This window comes from Staurois parvus, unplaced genomic scaffold (genome assembly GCF_062004578.1).
Source record: "Staurois parvus isolate SC_StPar_1 unplaced genomic scaffold, SC_StPar_1.0 ptg000535l, whole genome shotgun sequence".
Lineage (NCBI taxonomy): Eukaryota > Metazoa > Chordata > Amphibia > Anura > Ranidae > Staurois > Staurois parvus.
In genome coordinates, this window is record NW_028318331.1 from 1,160,076 (window position 1) to 1,175,565 (window position 15,490).

At 42.2% G+C, this 15,490-nt stretch overlaps 1 protein-coding gene across 2 annotated transcripts in view; it reads right to left on the reverse strand.

The window, feature by feature from the left end:
• HIRA (histone cell cycle regulator) overlaps window positions 1-11,982 on the reverse strand; it is a 40,424-nt gene extending 28,442 nt beyond the window's left edge. The window contains exons 1-12 of one of the 2 annotated variants that reach the window (XM_089690605.1): window positions 11,770-11,982; window positions 8,560-8,622; window positions 6,763-6,873; window positions 6,492-6,582; window positions 5,052-5,146; window positions 4,752-4,847; window positions 4,187-4,347; window positions 3,798-3,965; window positions 3,276-3,389; window positions 2,082-2,152; window positions 516-621; window positions 108-323 (exon numbers count right to left, since the gene is read on the reverse strand). In XM_089690605.1, the coding sequence (XP_089546731.1) occupies window positions 108-323; window positions 516-621; window positions 2,082-2,152; window positions 3,276-3,389; window positions 3,798-3,965; window positions 4,187-4,347; window positions 4,752-4,847; window positions 5,052-5,146; window positions 6,492-6,582; window positions 6,763-6,873; window positions 8,560-8,622; window positions 11,770-11,806 (1,329 nt within the window). In that variant the 5' untranslated portion in view covers window positions 11,807-11,982. The remainder of the gene's footprint in view (window positions 1-107; window positions 324-515; window positions 622-2,081; window positions 2,153-3,275; window positions 3,390-3,797; window positions 3,966-4,186; window positions 4,348-4,751; window positions 4,848-5,051; window positions 5,147-6,491; window positions 6,583-6,762; window positions 6,874-8,559; window positions 8,623-11,769) is intronic. The other variant, XM_089690606.1, reaches the window with a different exon arrangement.
• Between the last annotated feature and the right edge of the window lie 3,508 nt (window positions 11,983-15,490).

Consider the following 15,490-nt stretch of genomic DNA (forward strand, 5'->3'; position numbering starts at 1 on the left):
AAGCTGGTACAGCATTAGTGAACTATAAATATTAATATTGTACAAGTTCAAATGGATAAATTCGTATAAAATTGCAGACGTGTTGCTGTTTCATTACAATACTGTACCTTCCTGATGTCTTCTAGGCTCTCTCCATTTACCATGCTGGCTACTTTAGGCGCCTGGGTCTCCCTGTGTACAGCTGCACCATGTTCTCCATCCTGCTGTGCTTGCTGCCTCTGTTGAAACTTCAGCATTTCAGGATTCTCTATGATGGTGTTAGAAATCTGCGACCCCGTTGTGATGGCAAGACTTTTTCCGTAAGTGCTTTGGTGGATGTTGTTCTGAATCAGAATTAGTAAAGGATTGAATGATATAAATTTAAAAAAAAAACAAAAAAAAAAACTATGACAAGTGATACAAATATACAAAGAAGAGGTAACAGTCGTGAGCAGAAGAATCTTTCCATAAATGAAAGAAGTATATTATATTGAAAAAAATAAAAAATGCATACAAGAATATGGAATTTTTATCACCTTCTCCTCTTCACTCAGTGGATCACCCAGTTCATCTTGTGAAAAATCCAAGTAAGCGACTGATCCATCCATTGAACACACTAGTATTCCCAGCCCATTTAACGTCCTGTAAATAACCCAGGGGATAAACTGTTATGAAATGCTAAAATAATGAAGTGGCTGGAAAGCAGAACATAGTGGGGTGGAGGATAAAAGCATTTGTCACTTGTCCAGAGTTTAATTCATGAATTAAACCCTTGGGGCAGCAGTGACTGGAAGAACAAATATTTTAGCCATGTTACAGTATGATAAATACAAGCATCACAACACTCATACAGGGCATGTGGATACCACACAATATAAACCAGGAAAGAAAAAAAGTGTGTGTGTGTACAGTCACTCAAAGATTTTGATTGAATACACGGCAACTCAAAAAAAAAATAAAAATGTTCTTGCCAAAAATAAACTACTGTTCATCGGCTCTCAGGGTAGGTCTCATTGTTTGACTACCAATCATTACTGCACAGGTTTCAAATCAGCAGTTAGAGAAGAGGATTGAAAAGACTGCCCCTATGTTCACAGATAATCTCCCCTATACTGAAAAACACACTTAATGTACATTTACCCACAATTAGTACACCTATTCCCAAAATTTTTTTTCTCCTGTCAGGCTTTACCGCTATCCAGGTCTCCTTCAGGACATGTCCCCATACTTTCTATTCTGTGCAAACCTTTTACCAGACAGGAAGAGATGAAGAATTTGCAATATGGGAAAAAAAAAAAAAAGCGGACAGAGCTTCCAACATTCTGATTTTTTATTTCCCTCACTTCCTGTCCTGGAGACAACCTTTTTTTATTAACCTTAAAGAAAGACTAAGTTTTTGGGTATATATACACACTTTAAAGTTTAAGACGTTCCTCTTAAAAGTAGGCCTCTCACCTCTTTCCTCTGTTTTCAAGTATGCATTTCAGGCATCATTTTCTATTTTTAGCCAGGTATGCTGGCTGCAGCAGCACCATGCTGGAGCAGGGGTCAGCAAGTTAAGTGTCACTGGTGTCAGTTGGAGGAATAGTACCCCATCATTGGTGTCACTGATACGAATGATGGGGCATTATTCTTCCCACTGATACCAACGATGGGGCACTATTCCTTCCCCACTGTCACCAATGATGGGGTACTATTCCTCCCACTGACACCAATGTTGGGACACTATCCCCCCCACTGACACCAATGATGGGGCAATATTCCCCCCCCCCCACTGACACCAATGACGTACTATTCCTTCCACTGACACAAGTTGTCACAGCCTGGTGCCCACAGTTGAGATGCCAGCGCCGTGGCGAAGAGGAGGAGAGAAGGGACTGCGCAGGTGAGAACATTGCTGGACCCTGAGACAGGTAAGTGTGTGTTTATTAAAAGTCAGCAGCTACAGTTTTTGTAGCTGCTGACTTTTAATAGACACTAAAATGGCTGGAACTCCACTTTAAGATGAACCCTCTTAAAAAGGGTGCAGTACAACGTATCCAGAGCAAAATTAGGTTAAAAAAAAATAATAAAACGTATGCCAAACAAAAGAAAACAATTACCATGAGATGTCCATTATAGATTTGTCAAACAGATCATGGATTACCACCAACGGTCTTTTAAGGCAGGTAAGCTACAGGAAAAAAAATATCCTCTATTACTACTAACAAAGTCCTGTTTCATGTCATAATGAAAAACTGGTATGTTACAAATATATAATCCTGACTGAAGAACTGGGAGAAAATTTTGGGGGAAAACAAATTGAAATCCTGAAAAAGGCAAGGAATTAATATTTTCTTGCCTAGTGTAATGCTTGCTTTTGGGTTTAATATGTTTGCTTTTGGGTTTAATATGGCTTTATTATATTGCAGCTTACCAAATCCTAGACGCGATGGCTGTATTAGTTTCCTTTTTTTAGCTTTCTTCTATTTTCATCTGGCGATTCAGCCAGCAACTGTGCTGTTTTTCAGAAGTTCATGCAGCCACCACATCTAATGATTGGTAAGCTGCAATACAATACATTTTTGGTTTGCGTTTAGGCAACATCAAAAGGGAACAGAGTCACATGCAGCTCCTTGGTATAACCTACCCCTGCCTAATCTACATTATGGAATCAACCTGAGGGAAGAATAATTACAAGGTTTACCATTCTATCTATTCCATATTATTCACACATTGAGCAGGAATAATTTATGCTTTTCCACATTGCACACAAAAGTAGCTTGGGCGAACACCCCCCTCCAGCGCCATCACTTTGGGTCCTGGCAAAACCCTTCGGCACATCTGCGCACACGCATGTGTTTTCCTGCACATTTGCAAAGAGAAGTTTTGGGAATCCCTTAATAGCTGTCTTTGCACATGTACGGAAAACCACACGTATGGGCAGATATTTGGGGAAGCCCACGAGTGCGCAGATGTGCTACAGGACTTGATCAGGACCCGAAGCCCTGTAGCACATCTGGGCACATGCAGGGGGGCATGGTGGAAATAAACATCACACACATCTTTGCAACACAAACATATGACACCAGTTTAAAAAAAAAAAACAATTTATGTTCAACAATAAAGGTGTGTGTGAGTGTGAGGGGGGGAGGGGTAAATCAGGGTAACATCACACTTTTGAATGAAGATCCGCGTTAAACTAGCTGCATGATGGTCAATGAGGGTTAGCTAAAGCAGACAAATTAAAAGCAGTTTGAGGAGGATGGAACATGGAAAGAATAAATATGAAGCTTTAAGATTAAGATTTTACTCACCCACACAGAAAGTGAACGATCCTTGCTACCCACTGCACAGCAGCAGTACGGACAACTAGCCTTATTGGAGCTCCCATTCTTTTGCTTCTTTTTGAAGATTTTTGGATTAAATTTCTAGAAAGAATAATGTTAACAATGTTTTCTTATCAAGCCAAACTGACAAGATTGTTAAGCAGATCACAAGGAGAAAAAAAAAGCCACTGCAGATGAACTCTCAAAATTCTGCATAGCCAATTATCTTCATTGTGAAACCTGAACTATAAAATGACAGGACTGTTACAAGCTGCTTTGGGCAACAGCTATACTTCTTCTATAACCTTTTCATACAGGAAACCAACAATATATTGACCTATTCATCCAAAAAGTAATTCGCCAGTAAGCAACAGAATATATATGCCAGAAATTGTAATTGCCCATCAATAAAAAAAAGTTAGTGTAGCAGGTAGAAAAAAACAAAACAAAAAAAAAAAAAAACCTAAAAACAATGTTCTCCATGTAATATAAAAGTGCAGTTGATCTTACCACAACGGTGACTGCTTTTCGATGTCCCACAAAGTCCATGTTGGTTTTCCAACCATCACGCTCAATAATCTGGGCTGTTGGCCCAGAGTTGTTCATTGCATGAGCTGACACCAGGTAATGTCCATCAGGGGACCAACTAAGACGCAAGACGTGGGTGGTTCCTCCACACTATGAGAAAGGTTTGGAGTGCCAAGAGTTAGTTACATGCTGGGTTCAACCACAGCTGTTACAGTAGTATATAATAGTCAAATAACCTAATAAAAATCAGTCATTTTCTTATACTCCATGGGTAAAAGAAAGGGTAAAAAATTCTTGCAATTAAAACAGCGTTGTAATTGTTTGTCCAGCCATTAAGGTCATGCATGCTAGTCCCACTAAATGACTTGTACCTCATCGAATGGTTTGGTGATACTGGTTTCGAGCTGCCAGTCCATGGTTCGCCAGACCTTCAGGCTGTGGTCATCTGCTTGAGAAGCAATGTACTTTCCTACAGGATCCCAAGTAAGTCCCTTCACCAGTCCTGAGTGGCCCCTCAATGTGGCAATAATTTCTAGATTACAAAAAGAAAAAATTATCCATTTAAGAAGCTTCAGTGAATGTACAAGTATCATTGCATCATTATCCTTTACAGCTCATTCAGACAGCAGATTAGGGTCGTACTCCATGCAGATCTGCTGGCAGATGCGTGTACATCCATCTTGGAGCTGTGTGCAGACAAAGCTTCTGTGTTTGGATCAGTGCACCGGCTCCCGCCAGCATGTCAAACTGTCATGTGTGATTATGTCTGTTGGCACTGCGTATGCATCCAATTATGTGGGCTGTACGCATGCAGCTCTGAGGTAGAGGCACACGCATTTGCCAGTGACTCTGCATGGAGGACAACACCAATCTACTGTCTGAATGCCCCTTAGAAACTCGTATTAACTTCAGGGGAGGGGAATCTTTCTCACTTACCTGGAAACTTCAGTGCATTCCATATAACTACTGTATTATCCACACTACAAGAAGCTAACCAGGCATCATGAGGAGACCATGCCACATCCATTACATCTGAGAAACAGGTTTACAATGTAGTTAGTAGTAGCAGTGTAGTGGAAAAAAAAAAAACAAGTATATCAACATTTTGGTTTTAAATAATCTAGTAGAATTGTACAAGTTATGTTTAAAATTGTCATTATGTCATCCTCTACCAGAAAAGTCAATTTTTTTTGGAACATTTTAATTAACAATACTTTGTATTTACATTGTACTTACCTCCAGAATGATTCCTGAGAATGGTGAGGCAGCGCCACTGCTCTACATTCGCAAGTTTACTACTGGAGCCAAAAACAGTACTGGGTCCAATGTACCTAAAATTATAAACAGTACAGTTAACATATGTACATAAAATTCATACACCCACTTTAACCCCTTTAAATGCCTGCCCAGGCTCCCTTTAACTGTCCTAAACATCCAGGGAAACAGGAAGGATGGGCAATCGTGATCATTGTCACAGTAGTCACATGATTGGAATCCAGTCCCACTGATCTTTACCCTGGACTGAGAGCAGTTTTTGACAGCTTGGTCTCGAGCTGGGAGCAAGCTCTCAGCACATAAACATCAGGGGCTCAGCAACACGTGTGGCATGTGGGTGTTAAACCCCACCCTTTTGCCACTGCACGTGTTAGACGATAGTAAAGGGGTAAAAAGACAGCTGCCACATATTTCCCTTCTATCCTCTGATTACATATTAAATATTTTGTAGAAACTATATTATGTAGCCAATTTACATGCAATATCCATCAAGAGAACTAATAGGTTGTGAAGTTAAATTTGTCAGGTCTACAGTCAGAGTACAGATGCATTCAAATAACTTGTTAGATTAGCATTTGTAAGAATCTGAATCTCCAATCTTGTGTGGTTACCTAAAGCATAGCCTTACCTCACAGCGATTGCTCTATGTGTTTTTGTTTAGGCTGTATTCTTTGTCAGAGAAGAAGTGTCAGGCTCTTACAACACCATGGCAGCTAAACATTTTAACTGCCAAACCTCAGGACTGATAACAGACATCACCCCTGGGCTGAGTAAGCAGGGTGAAACCATCAGGGTCCATTCAAACTAGTCTTATGCAGTGATGCATTACCACATACACATTAATGCACATTTCATTAAGGCAGTCTGTTGAATTGGGCAGTTTTTAATTGGCTGACAATGCACAGCAGTGCATATTTTAATGGACGTTAACTAATTTTTTTCAATGCAGCTCACCAAACGTTCAGTGAGCTACAACACCAAGTGCACTGTAGTGCTGTTCAAAATGAAGGGCATTAAACGTACTGCACTTCAGCGTCATGCGTTTTCAGCTCATTACAGTACACTCATACATTAGTGCACTGGAATGCCATTCAAAATGAATGGCATCCCAACCTACCACAATAAGCTTCACGTGTTACCAAAACGCAACAATCTGAATTGCCCATCAATGAAAAAAAGCTTTTAGATTGTTTTCAAGTAAACCTAACAGCACCTGGGTACTGTACTGACTTTATGTGTAGTTTACCTAAACAGCTCAGGCAGGAAATAGGGTGCCCTCAACACCAAAAATCCAAGGAAGGAAAAGAAATAAGGGTGAGGATTCAGATTATAACAAATGCTCCATGGTGATCAAATTTTTTATCCATTGGCCTATAATTAAAGATGCAATCCTCTGCTCACCCAGATTTCTTCCAAACCATGATGAGCTTGTCATCGCCTCCAGATGCTAAATATGCTCCATTGTTAGACCATCGCACACAGTTCACACAAGCTGAAAGAAAATTTGCAAAGATTAATCCAATTTCTTATGCAAGTATGAATATACACTGCATCCACTGTTCAAATGCCATTTCCCCAACTCCGGAGCACTTGGCACAATTTTAACGTTTCCTGCTACCTGAAAAGCAAAGTTGGTAAACCCAGTGCAACCTTTAGTGATGTGATTTGGTACCTAGGTGGTTGTCCATTTGGCACAACATCTTGGGAATACTTTCGTTCTTTTCATCTTCCTCCTTAACAACAGGTGGCATATTCCATATGACAACTTTTCCAGAGTCTTGCCCTAGAATGACAACATTAAAATCCAAACCTGTGACACGCTTACTAAACAGCAAAACTTTGGTTAGTAACATTAAACCAGCCCTAAAGGATAAGTTCACCTTTGGGAACATGTTACATGTTCCACCCATTTTTAGGGTGGAACCTGTAACTTGTACCCATAGCTGCAGCTGTGCCACCCGCCACCCCCCCCTCCCTCCGACAGACAGTATGGGCAAACTTCTCCTCGTACCATCTGTAAGATTTGGGCTCCGCCCATACGGCCATGTCACTCATTCATAGAGTTCGGTGAATGAGTGCCGACAAGTCCCTGCAGCCTTAGCGGCTGTCAGCTTGTAGTTTTCAATGAACTACCACGGTGCTGTGGAGCGACGTGGTAGTTCATTGAAGCTTCCTGTCAGAATATCTGCTTGCTTATATATCCTGTACGGCAAGCAGATATTCTGACAGGTCTGCAGGAGACCTGCATGGCATCAGCGATCTACTGATCACTGGTGCAATGCTTTCCAGGCTCCTTCAGACAAAAATAATAAATGCACATTTTTTTACCTGCAAAAAAATGTGTAATTATTATTTTTGTCAAAGAAGTGGTCAGGATAAAAAAGTATTAGATAAAGGGGTTATTAATACACAAATGTAGGGGGTTATGTATACACAATCCACAATGTTATTGCACACTACAGCCTACAATTCACATCCCATTCATAAAACGTAGGCTGAATTGTGGCGTCTCAAACGTCCCATGAAGTTCTCTATGCTTAAAACTGCAAAAAGAACTCCGATTGGAGGAATGGCCAGTCACACAACTGACAGGTTATGTGACCAGGCTCTTGTTTTCAAAATGCCATTCAACTGAATAATGCTCTACTTGCTTCAGAGTCCAAAAGTAAGCAAAGCCCAATTCACATTTATAAAGCACACCACCATGCTTTACAAATATGCAGTGTGTGCGGTTTTTTTTTAAAGTAGGGGCAGTAAGGCCATACCACCGATTTATATCTGGGGCCAAAAATATATTTTTTAATTGATAACTACAAACATGTCTTAAATACAAACTATTTTTTCTTTTTTAAAAATAAGACGAACCAGCAAAGCCACCGCCTAACTACAAAGGCAAAACTGTGCAACAAGCTTGACACTAATGTGTAAAAATAATTGGGGTTCTGTGCCTTCCACTTCATCCACTGAGTTTCTGAATATGATTCAAAGTGGAACTTTATGCAAAAAATGAAAACGGGCAAACAGGTAGGATTTTAAATATAAAGTGTGACATGCTTTGTCTCTACTACATTAAATTTACCTACCTGCCTGCCCCTGTACAGTGAGCTATTCACGCGCAGCACACTGTAGACATTCGGCAATACGGAAGCTGTATGAACTCCGACGCGTGCATGAAAGTGACATCATATCAACCCAGCCAATGAAAGTGGCTGGGGAATGATATCTGGAAGCCGGTTGCTCAAGGATATCAGTGGCCAGCGGGAAGCACCAGGATGCCACATCACTGGACTGAAGGAGAGTATAGGTTTAAGTTGTTCAGTTTTTCTCCTTTTACAAAGCACTTGTATAAAAAAAAAAAAAAAAACTGCCAGTGGTACTTGAGGAGCATTTACGAAAAACAGACTTGCTTTACTATAACAAAAATTGAGAAATATTGAAAATATATTAAACATATTTTTTTTCCACACACCTTGTCCTCCAGTAGCAAACTTTGTGCCATCAGGGTGAATGTCCACTGAAAAGATTGGCTTCCCTAAGATGAAAACAAAAACAAGCTAAATTGATTTCAACACATTTATATTTTTAAATAGTAAATAAATAGGCAATGCAAAAACCCAATTATATTAGTTCACTGTATTAAAGCACAGGTGTTCTTTATTCTAAAAACCTTGTACTGGTTCCCACAACCTGATTCTATCCATCATGTTTGTACCCAAACAGAGACCTCAGATACAGCAATGTTTCCCTCTACACTGGCTGACTCTCTGCTGTGCCAGGCAAGGCAGTGTTTACATCCATTTTTTCCCCTGGGCACCTGTGCTGCCATGAGCAGATGTGACTACAAGCTCCATAGAGATGTATAGAGTAGGGCTACCATTCATCTCTATAGAGCTGCTCATTGCATCTGCTCACTACGACACAGGCACTGGGAAGAAATCACAGGTGAGAAGAGAAAAGCAAGCTAGGGCTGTATCGTCTGTCTTTGGGTGTATTAGGAAAATTTGATTGGCTTCGTAGCATAATTGCTATTTACATAACATGTACACAAAATCGAAAAAAATGACAGCACTGTGTAAAAGAAAAAAAAATCTCCCAAATGCATAAGAAATCAAATATGCAGAAGACATATGTTCATTTGCAACTTAAAGAGCAACTTCCCCCCATGTATTTTTTTTTTTTTTTTAGATGCCCTCTTAGGTCTCATTCACACCAGAGTGATCTGAAGCATGATTTGTAGCTACACAAGAAGCATTTCAACACTTGGCACTAGGATTTCAGGTTGCCCGTTCACACCTGAGAGTAGTGTTGCTTGAAGCTTGTCACACAAATAAGTACATGAGCTTCTTTTTGGGGCAGAGTAGCAATTTTCAGCCTCAAAGGAATTCAAGAGAAATGGACATAATGCAGGCTTTTTTTGCCTAACATCTAGCTATCCTCCGACTAAAAAAAAAAAAAAAAAAAACCCCACTCAACCCCTGAAATATGTGCAAATACCCATACAAAGTGCCCCAAAAATGGCTACAGACGGTACAAGCATGAATGGGTCCTTACCTTTATCACCGGGGTCATACACAATAAACATACTCACAAACCCAGTCCAGCGCTGTCCTGCTGTAATCCAACACTCTGCTGCCACTTGCATCTCCTATGCTGCTCCCACGCCGCCGTCTTCTTTCCTTATATCATCAGCAGACGGCTGTCTCCTCAGGGTTGAGGCCGGTTCACACAACCCTGCTTGTTCTGGTGCATGGCTGTTGCATTTTCAGATGCGTTCCAGATGCATTTTTTCGAGTTCCGATGAGTTTTTGATGCGTGTTACTGTGTTCCAATACAATCCAGTGCAGGAAAAATGCAGCATGTGCTTTTTTTTTCTGGAATGCATTGGTGTGTGAACTATGCCATTGAAAACCATATAACCTACTTTCCATGTGTTTTGATGCACAGAAAAAAAAACACAAACACTGTATCTCATGTGCTGTGACCTGGCCCTTCTTGCAGCCGGCCCCTTGATGAGGAATCACTAGGTATGCGCTGATCCTGCTACAGTGAGGAAGCTGATGTTTCCTGGAATATCTGAGGTAGGTAGCCCAAGAATCGTCTGGGGCAGAATCCATCATATTCTTGCCTAGGCAAGCTGATGTTTCCTGGGATATGTGAGGTAGGTATCCCAAGAATCGTCTGGGGCAGAATCCATCATATTCTTGCCTAAGCAAGCTGATGTTTCCTGGGATATGTGAGGTAGCTATCCCAAGAATCGTCTGGGGCAGAATCCATCATATTCTTGCCTACGCAAGCTGATGTTTCCTGGGATATCTGAGGTAGGTATCCCAAGAATCGTCTGGGGCAGAATCCATCATATTATTGCCTAGGCAAGCTGTTTCCTGGGATATGTGAGGTAGGTATCCCAAGAATCGTCTGGGGCAGAATCCATCATATTCTTGCCTAAGCAAGCTGATGTTTCCTGGGATATGTGAGGTAGGTATCCCAAGAATCGTCTGGAACAGAACCCATCATATTGTTGCCTAGGCAAGCTAATGTTTTCTGGGATATGTGAGGTAGGTATCCCAAGAATCGTCTGGGGCAGAATCCATCATATTCTTGCCTACGCAAGCTGTTGTTTCCTGGGATATGTGAGGTAGGTATCCCAAGAATCGTCTGGGGCAGAATCCATCATATTATTGCCTAGGCAAGCTGTTTCCTGGGATATGTGAGGTAGGTATCCCAAGAATCGTCTGGGGCAGAATCCATCATATTCTTGCCTAAGCAAGCTGATGTTTCCTGGGATATGTGAGGTAGGTATCCCAAGAATCGTCTGGAGCAGAACCCATCATATTGTTGCCTAGGCAAGCTAATGTTTTCTGGGATATGTGAGGTAGGTATCCCAAGAATCGTCTGGGGCAGAATCCATCATATTCTTGCCTACGCAAGCTGTTGTTTCCTGGGATATCTGAGGTAGGTATCCCAAGAATCGTCTGGGGCAGAATCCATCATATTATTGCCTACGCAAGCTGATGTTTCCTGGGATATCTGAGGTAGGTATCCCAAGAATCGTCTGGGGCAGAATCCATCATATTCTTGCCTACGCAAGAATGAAGGAAGATGGCAGGATGGAGTGAAAAAACTAAAAGAAAACAAACCACAAATCAACTTTTAGACTGCAGTGAAGAGGAGGGTTGCAGTGATGCCAAGTGCTTTTTTAGGAGTGAAGGTCTGCTTTTAAATGGACAGGTGTTGCTGGCTGCACAGATCTGCAGTGACAGCCTTGCATCATGGTCTGCAGGTGAATGCATCCCTCCGGCTGCACAATGGTGTCTCCTGGGATCATGTGGTGTCACTAAGATGCTCAGGTGACAGATGTACCATGGGGCTCCATGTTAAATTGCTTTTGATGCTCTGACACTGCAGAAAGAACAAAGAACTAGTGGGAGCACCTACAGTACTAGAAGTGAAGTGTGTGAGGTGCTGATTGCTCCCCTTCCTGTCAGAGCCTGCCCCCCTCCATGCCTCGCCCTCACCGCTGTACAGGTAGGAATTAAAGGAACTCTCTCACTCCGGAAAATCTCAGGATTGCAATCAATCAGCAGTACCAGTGCAACAATTTCTCCCCACATCCCTTCCAACTTCAGGGGCCCCTTGGGGCCACACACTCTCTCTCTCTCCCGCCCGCTCCTCCCCTCACCATTGTGGTTAACCCAGGCGGGTTTCAGGAGCTTCATTGTCCCGCGGTGTGCCCAGAGCAGGGTGTCACCTCCGGCCGCCCATTGAGCCGCGGGGCTGTGTCCCCCCCCCCACACAGCTCTCTGTGCAGGCTTCTCCCCGCCTCGGAGCTACCACTCAGCGCCGCTCCATCCCGCTCCAGCGCCCGCACCAAGACCGGAAGCCCGCGGGATGTAAGGTTTAAATCCGTCCTGCTGGAAACACGGACCTGATGCTAGGCGTTCCTTGTGCAGAGCGCACCGTGCGGAGGAAGCGCCTCAGTGCTGGACAGCGCAGCCTGTGTACTGTACTGTGACATGCTGGGGGCACACTCTCATCTCACACACTGCACACCGAACTCGGCTGCTCTGTTTCAGGAGGGAGGGTAAAGAGAGCTGGACCTTCAAGGAAGAGTAGGGCCCTCTTACCCCTCGTACATTGTTTGTTGTTGTTGTACTGTGCCATGTATTGTCCCCCCTATTGTACAGCGCTGAGCAAACCCTTTGGCGCTATATAAACTCGTAGTAATAATAATAATAATAACCCTTTTTCTGGAAGAACTATGAAGACTGCCATTGCTGACTGAAAGCTGAACTATAGGCTTCTTTTTTATTTCGGAAAGAAGGAGAGTTATAACCTCTGTCCGTCTATTTGTTTGCCATCTCTGTCCTATTGTGGAGATTTACCTTCACTTCCTGTCTCATAGTTCTGCTATGAGACAGGAAGTGAAGATAAATCTCCACAATAGGACAGAGATGGCAAAAAAAAATAGACGGACAGAGGTTATAACCCTCCCTCTTTCCAAAAGGAGGAATTGAAAGAAAATCTCCACATATTAACCACTTTCCCTCCAGAAGATTTACCCCCCCCCCCCCCCCCTTCCTGACCAGGCCATTTTTTGCGATACGGCGCTGCGTTACTTTGACAATTGTGCGGTCATGCAACGTCGTACATAAATTTTATGTCATTTTTCCCCACAAATAGAGCTTCCTTTTGGTGATATTTGATCACCTCTGTTTTTTTTATTTTTTTGCGCTATAAGCAAAAAAAAAAAGGACTGTCAATTTTGGAGAAAAAAAAAACAATATTTTCGACTTTTTACTAAAAAACATATCCAATAGAAGAATTGTAAAAAATCTAATTCATAAATTTAGGAACAAATGTATTCTGCTACATGACTTTGCTAAAAAAAACAAATCCCAATACGTGTAAATTTGTTTATGTGAAAGTTATAGCGTTTACAAATGGCAGTATAGATACTGGAATTTTTTTTCTTAAACTAGTAATGGCGGTGATCAGTGACTTATTGCAGGTCTACGGCTGGCATTCTTACACTGACTAACTGCCACTGACATCCCAATGACACTAGTACAGTTATCAGTGCTAATAAAAAGCACTGACACTGTACTAATGACACTGGGCAGGAAGGGGTTAACATCTGGGGTGATCAAAGGGTTAAATGTGTGCTGTGTGTGTGTTACTACGAAGACATGCTGCTTTGTGTTTCTCTGCTGTGCCCAGAGAAATACAAAGCAGCATGTCCTTGCTGTCAGGAGAGACTTTGAGGTTTTCTTTACTTTCACTTTCAATGATAATGGTAAACTGGACAAATAGAGGGGAGGAACCCCCCTCACGAAGGCACAGACAGAAATAAGTAGATTGTAAGCTCCAAGGAGCAGGGCCCTCCTATCCCTCTTGTATTGAACTGTATTGTTGCTGTATTATCTCTCATTATATTGTAAAGCGCTGAGCAAACTGTTGGCGCTATATAAATCCTGTCTAATAAGTATCTATTGGGTGTTCTAATCCATCTCCACCCTATCCAAAATGAAAAAAAAAATTTTGATGAGTTTTTGATGCATTTTACTGTGTTCCAGTACAATCCAGTGCAGGAAAAATGCAGCATGTTCTACTTTATTCTGCTGTGCAGAGAAATACAAAGCAGCATGTCCTTGCTGACAGGAGAGAGATTTGAGTTGTTTATGTGCAGGTCTCTACCCTGTCAGCTTTACCCAACAATCGCCGAGTGCCGGCCAGGACCCCGCGATTTACATCCCTAGCCGACAATAGCAGTATGGGTAGGGTGGCGCCCCTACCCGAACATGCAAATCACGTATATATGAGTGATTTTGCGCAGCCCTGCTTCCCTGTAGTGCTGAAGGCTGCTGTCGACTGACATCACACAGCCAGTCCTGCCTGGGAAAATATCCCGGTAAAGTCAGGATCCACCCCAGAGTCTGGAGCGGCACCTGGCGAGCATCAGGGAAGGGGTGCAGAGTAAACAGCAGTGACTGACAGTCACCACTCTCTGCTCAGAACAGCTGTGAGAACTCAGTGATCAGTGGTCATGTAATCGCTAAGTTCTCACCCTTAGAGTCAGTGGGGGACAGATGCAGGGACAGACCAATGCTGCATGCACCTAGGTAAGTATGATTTAAAAAAAACAATACAAAACCCCATACTTCTCTTTTAAGGGAATTCCGTGGGGACGACCTATTAGAAAATTTCCCTCTATTACTTTTCTGGGAAAAACCCAAAATGTGAGGTTTTCTTTACTTTCAATGATAATGGTAAACAGGAAAAATAGAGAAGGGGAATCTTTCTAATGGGGGCACAGACAACAATAACTATCTAATGGGTGTTCTTATCCATCTCCACCCTGTCCAAAACTAAAATTAAAAAAAAGTTTTGCCTTAAGTTATACTTCAATCTGCAAATACTTATTGCCTGGCTGCCATGCTGAGGCTCTGGTTTCAATATGGCTTAGTTTACAGACTTTCTACAAAGAGATCTGCAGAGGTGGCGAGGTTTTAACCCAGTAAATACAGTGCCACTGCTTTGAGTGTTGCGTGTACAGGATGGTTGCAGCACCGCCCTATTCATTGGAATGAGTCACATTTGGCAGCCATACTGCTTCTTTTTTTTTTTTTTTCAGAGCTCCGCAGTGTGGTACTAAGTCAACCCCAGTGACCAAAAAAGTGAATTGTAAAATCGCAGACCACAAAAAAGTGTATGAGGGTACAGTAATTGGCCAACCTCCAAAGAGGAAGAGCCTCAATCCCTGAGCTCTCTGGGGTGCAAGGCTCCAGACAGAGGAAGGCACTCTATGGTCTACTAAGGCCAAAGCCAGGTGGGAACCACTCCATAAAATGGAACATTAGCCAGAAAATTACGTCTTAGTAGATCTACGTCCTGGTAGATCACTTTATGCTGGCACCTTTTGAAAGCACTCTATGGGGTTTATTTACTAAAGCTGGAGAGTCCAAAATCAGACTCCCTTCTGCATAGAAACCAATCAGCTTCCAGGTTTCATTGCCAAAGCTTCATTGAACAAGCTGAGGTTAGAAGCTGATTGGTTTCTATGCAGAAGGGAGTCTGATTTTGGACTCTCCAGCTTTAGTAAATAAACCCCTATGTGTCTACTAAGGCCAAAACCAGGTGGGAACCATTCCTTAAAGTGGAACATTAGCCAGAATATTACGTCCTGGTAGATCACTTTATGCTGACCCCTTTTGAAAGCATTATATGGTTTACTAAGGCCAAAGCCAGGTGGGAACCACTCCTTAAAGTGGAACATTAGCCAGAATATTACATCCTGGTAGATCACTTTATGCTGACCCCTTTTGCAGGTATAACATTATAACACTTCCAAAGTGCCTATACTGTTTGTAATCTAGTAATGCGCTGTCTCACCCTGCTCTGCA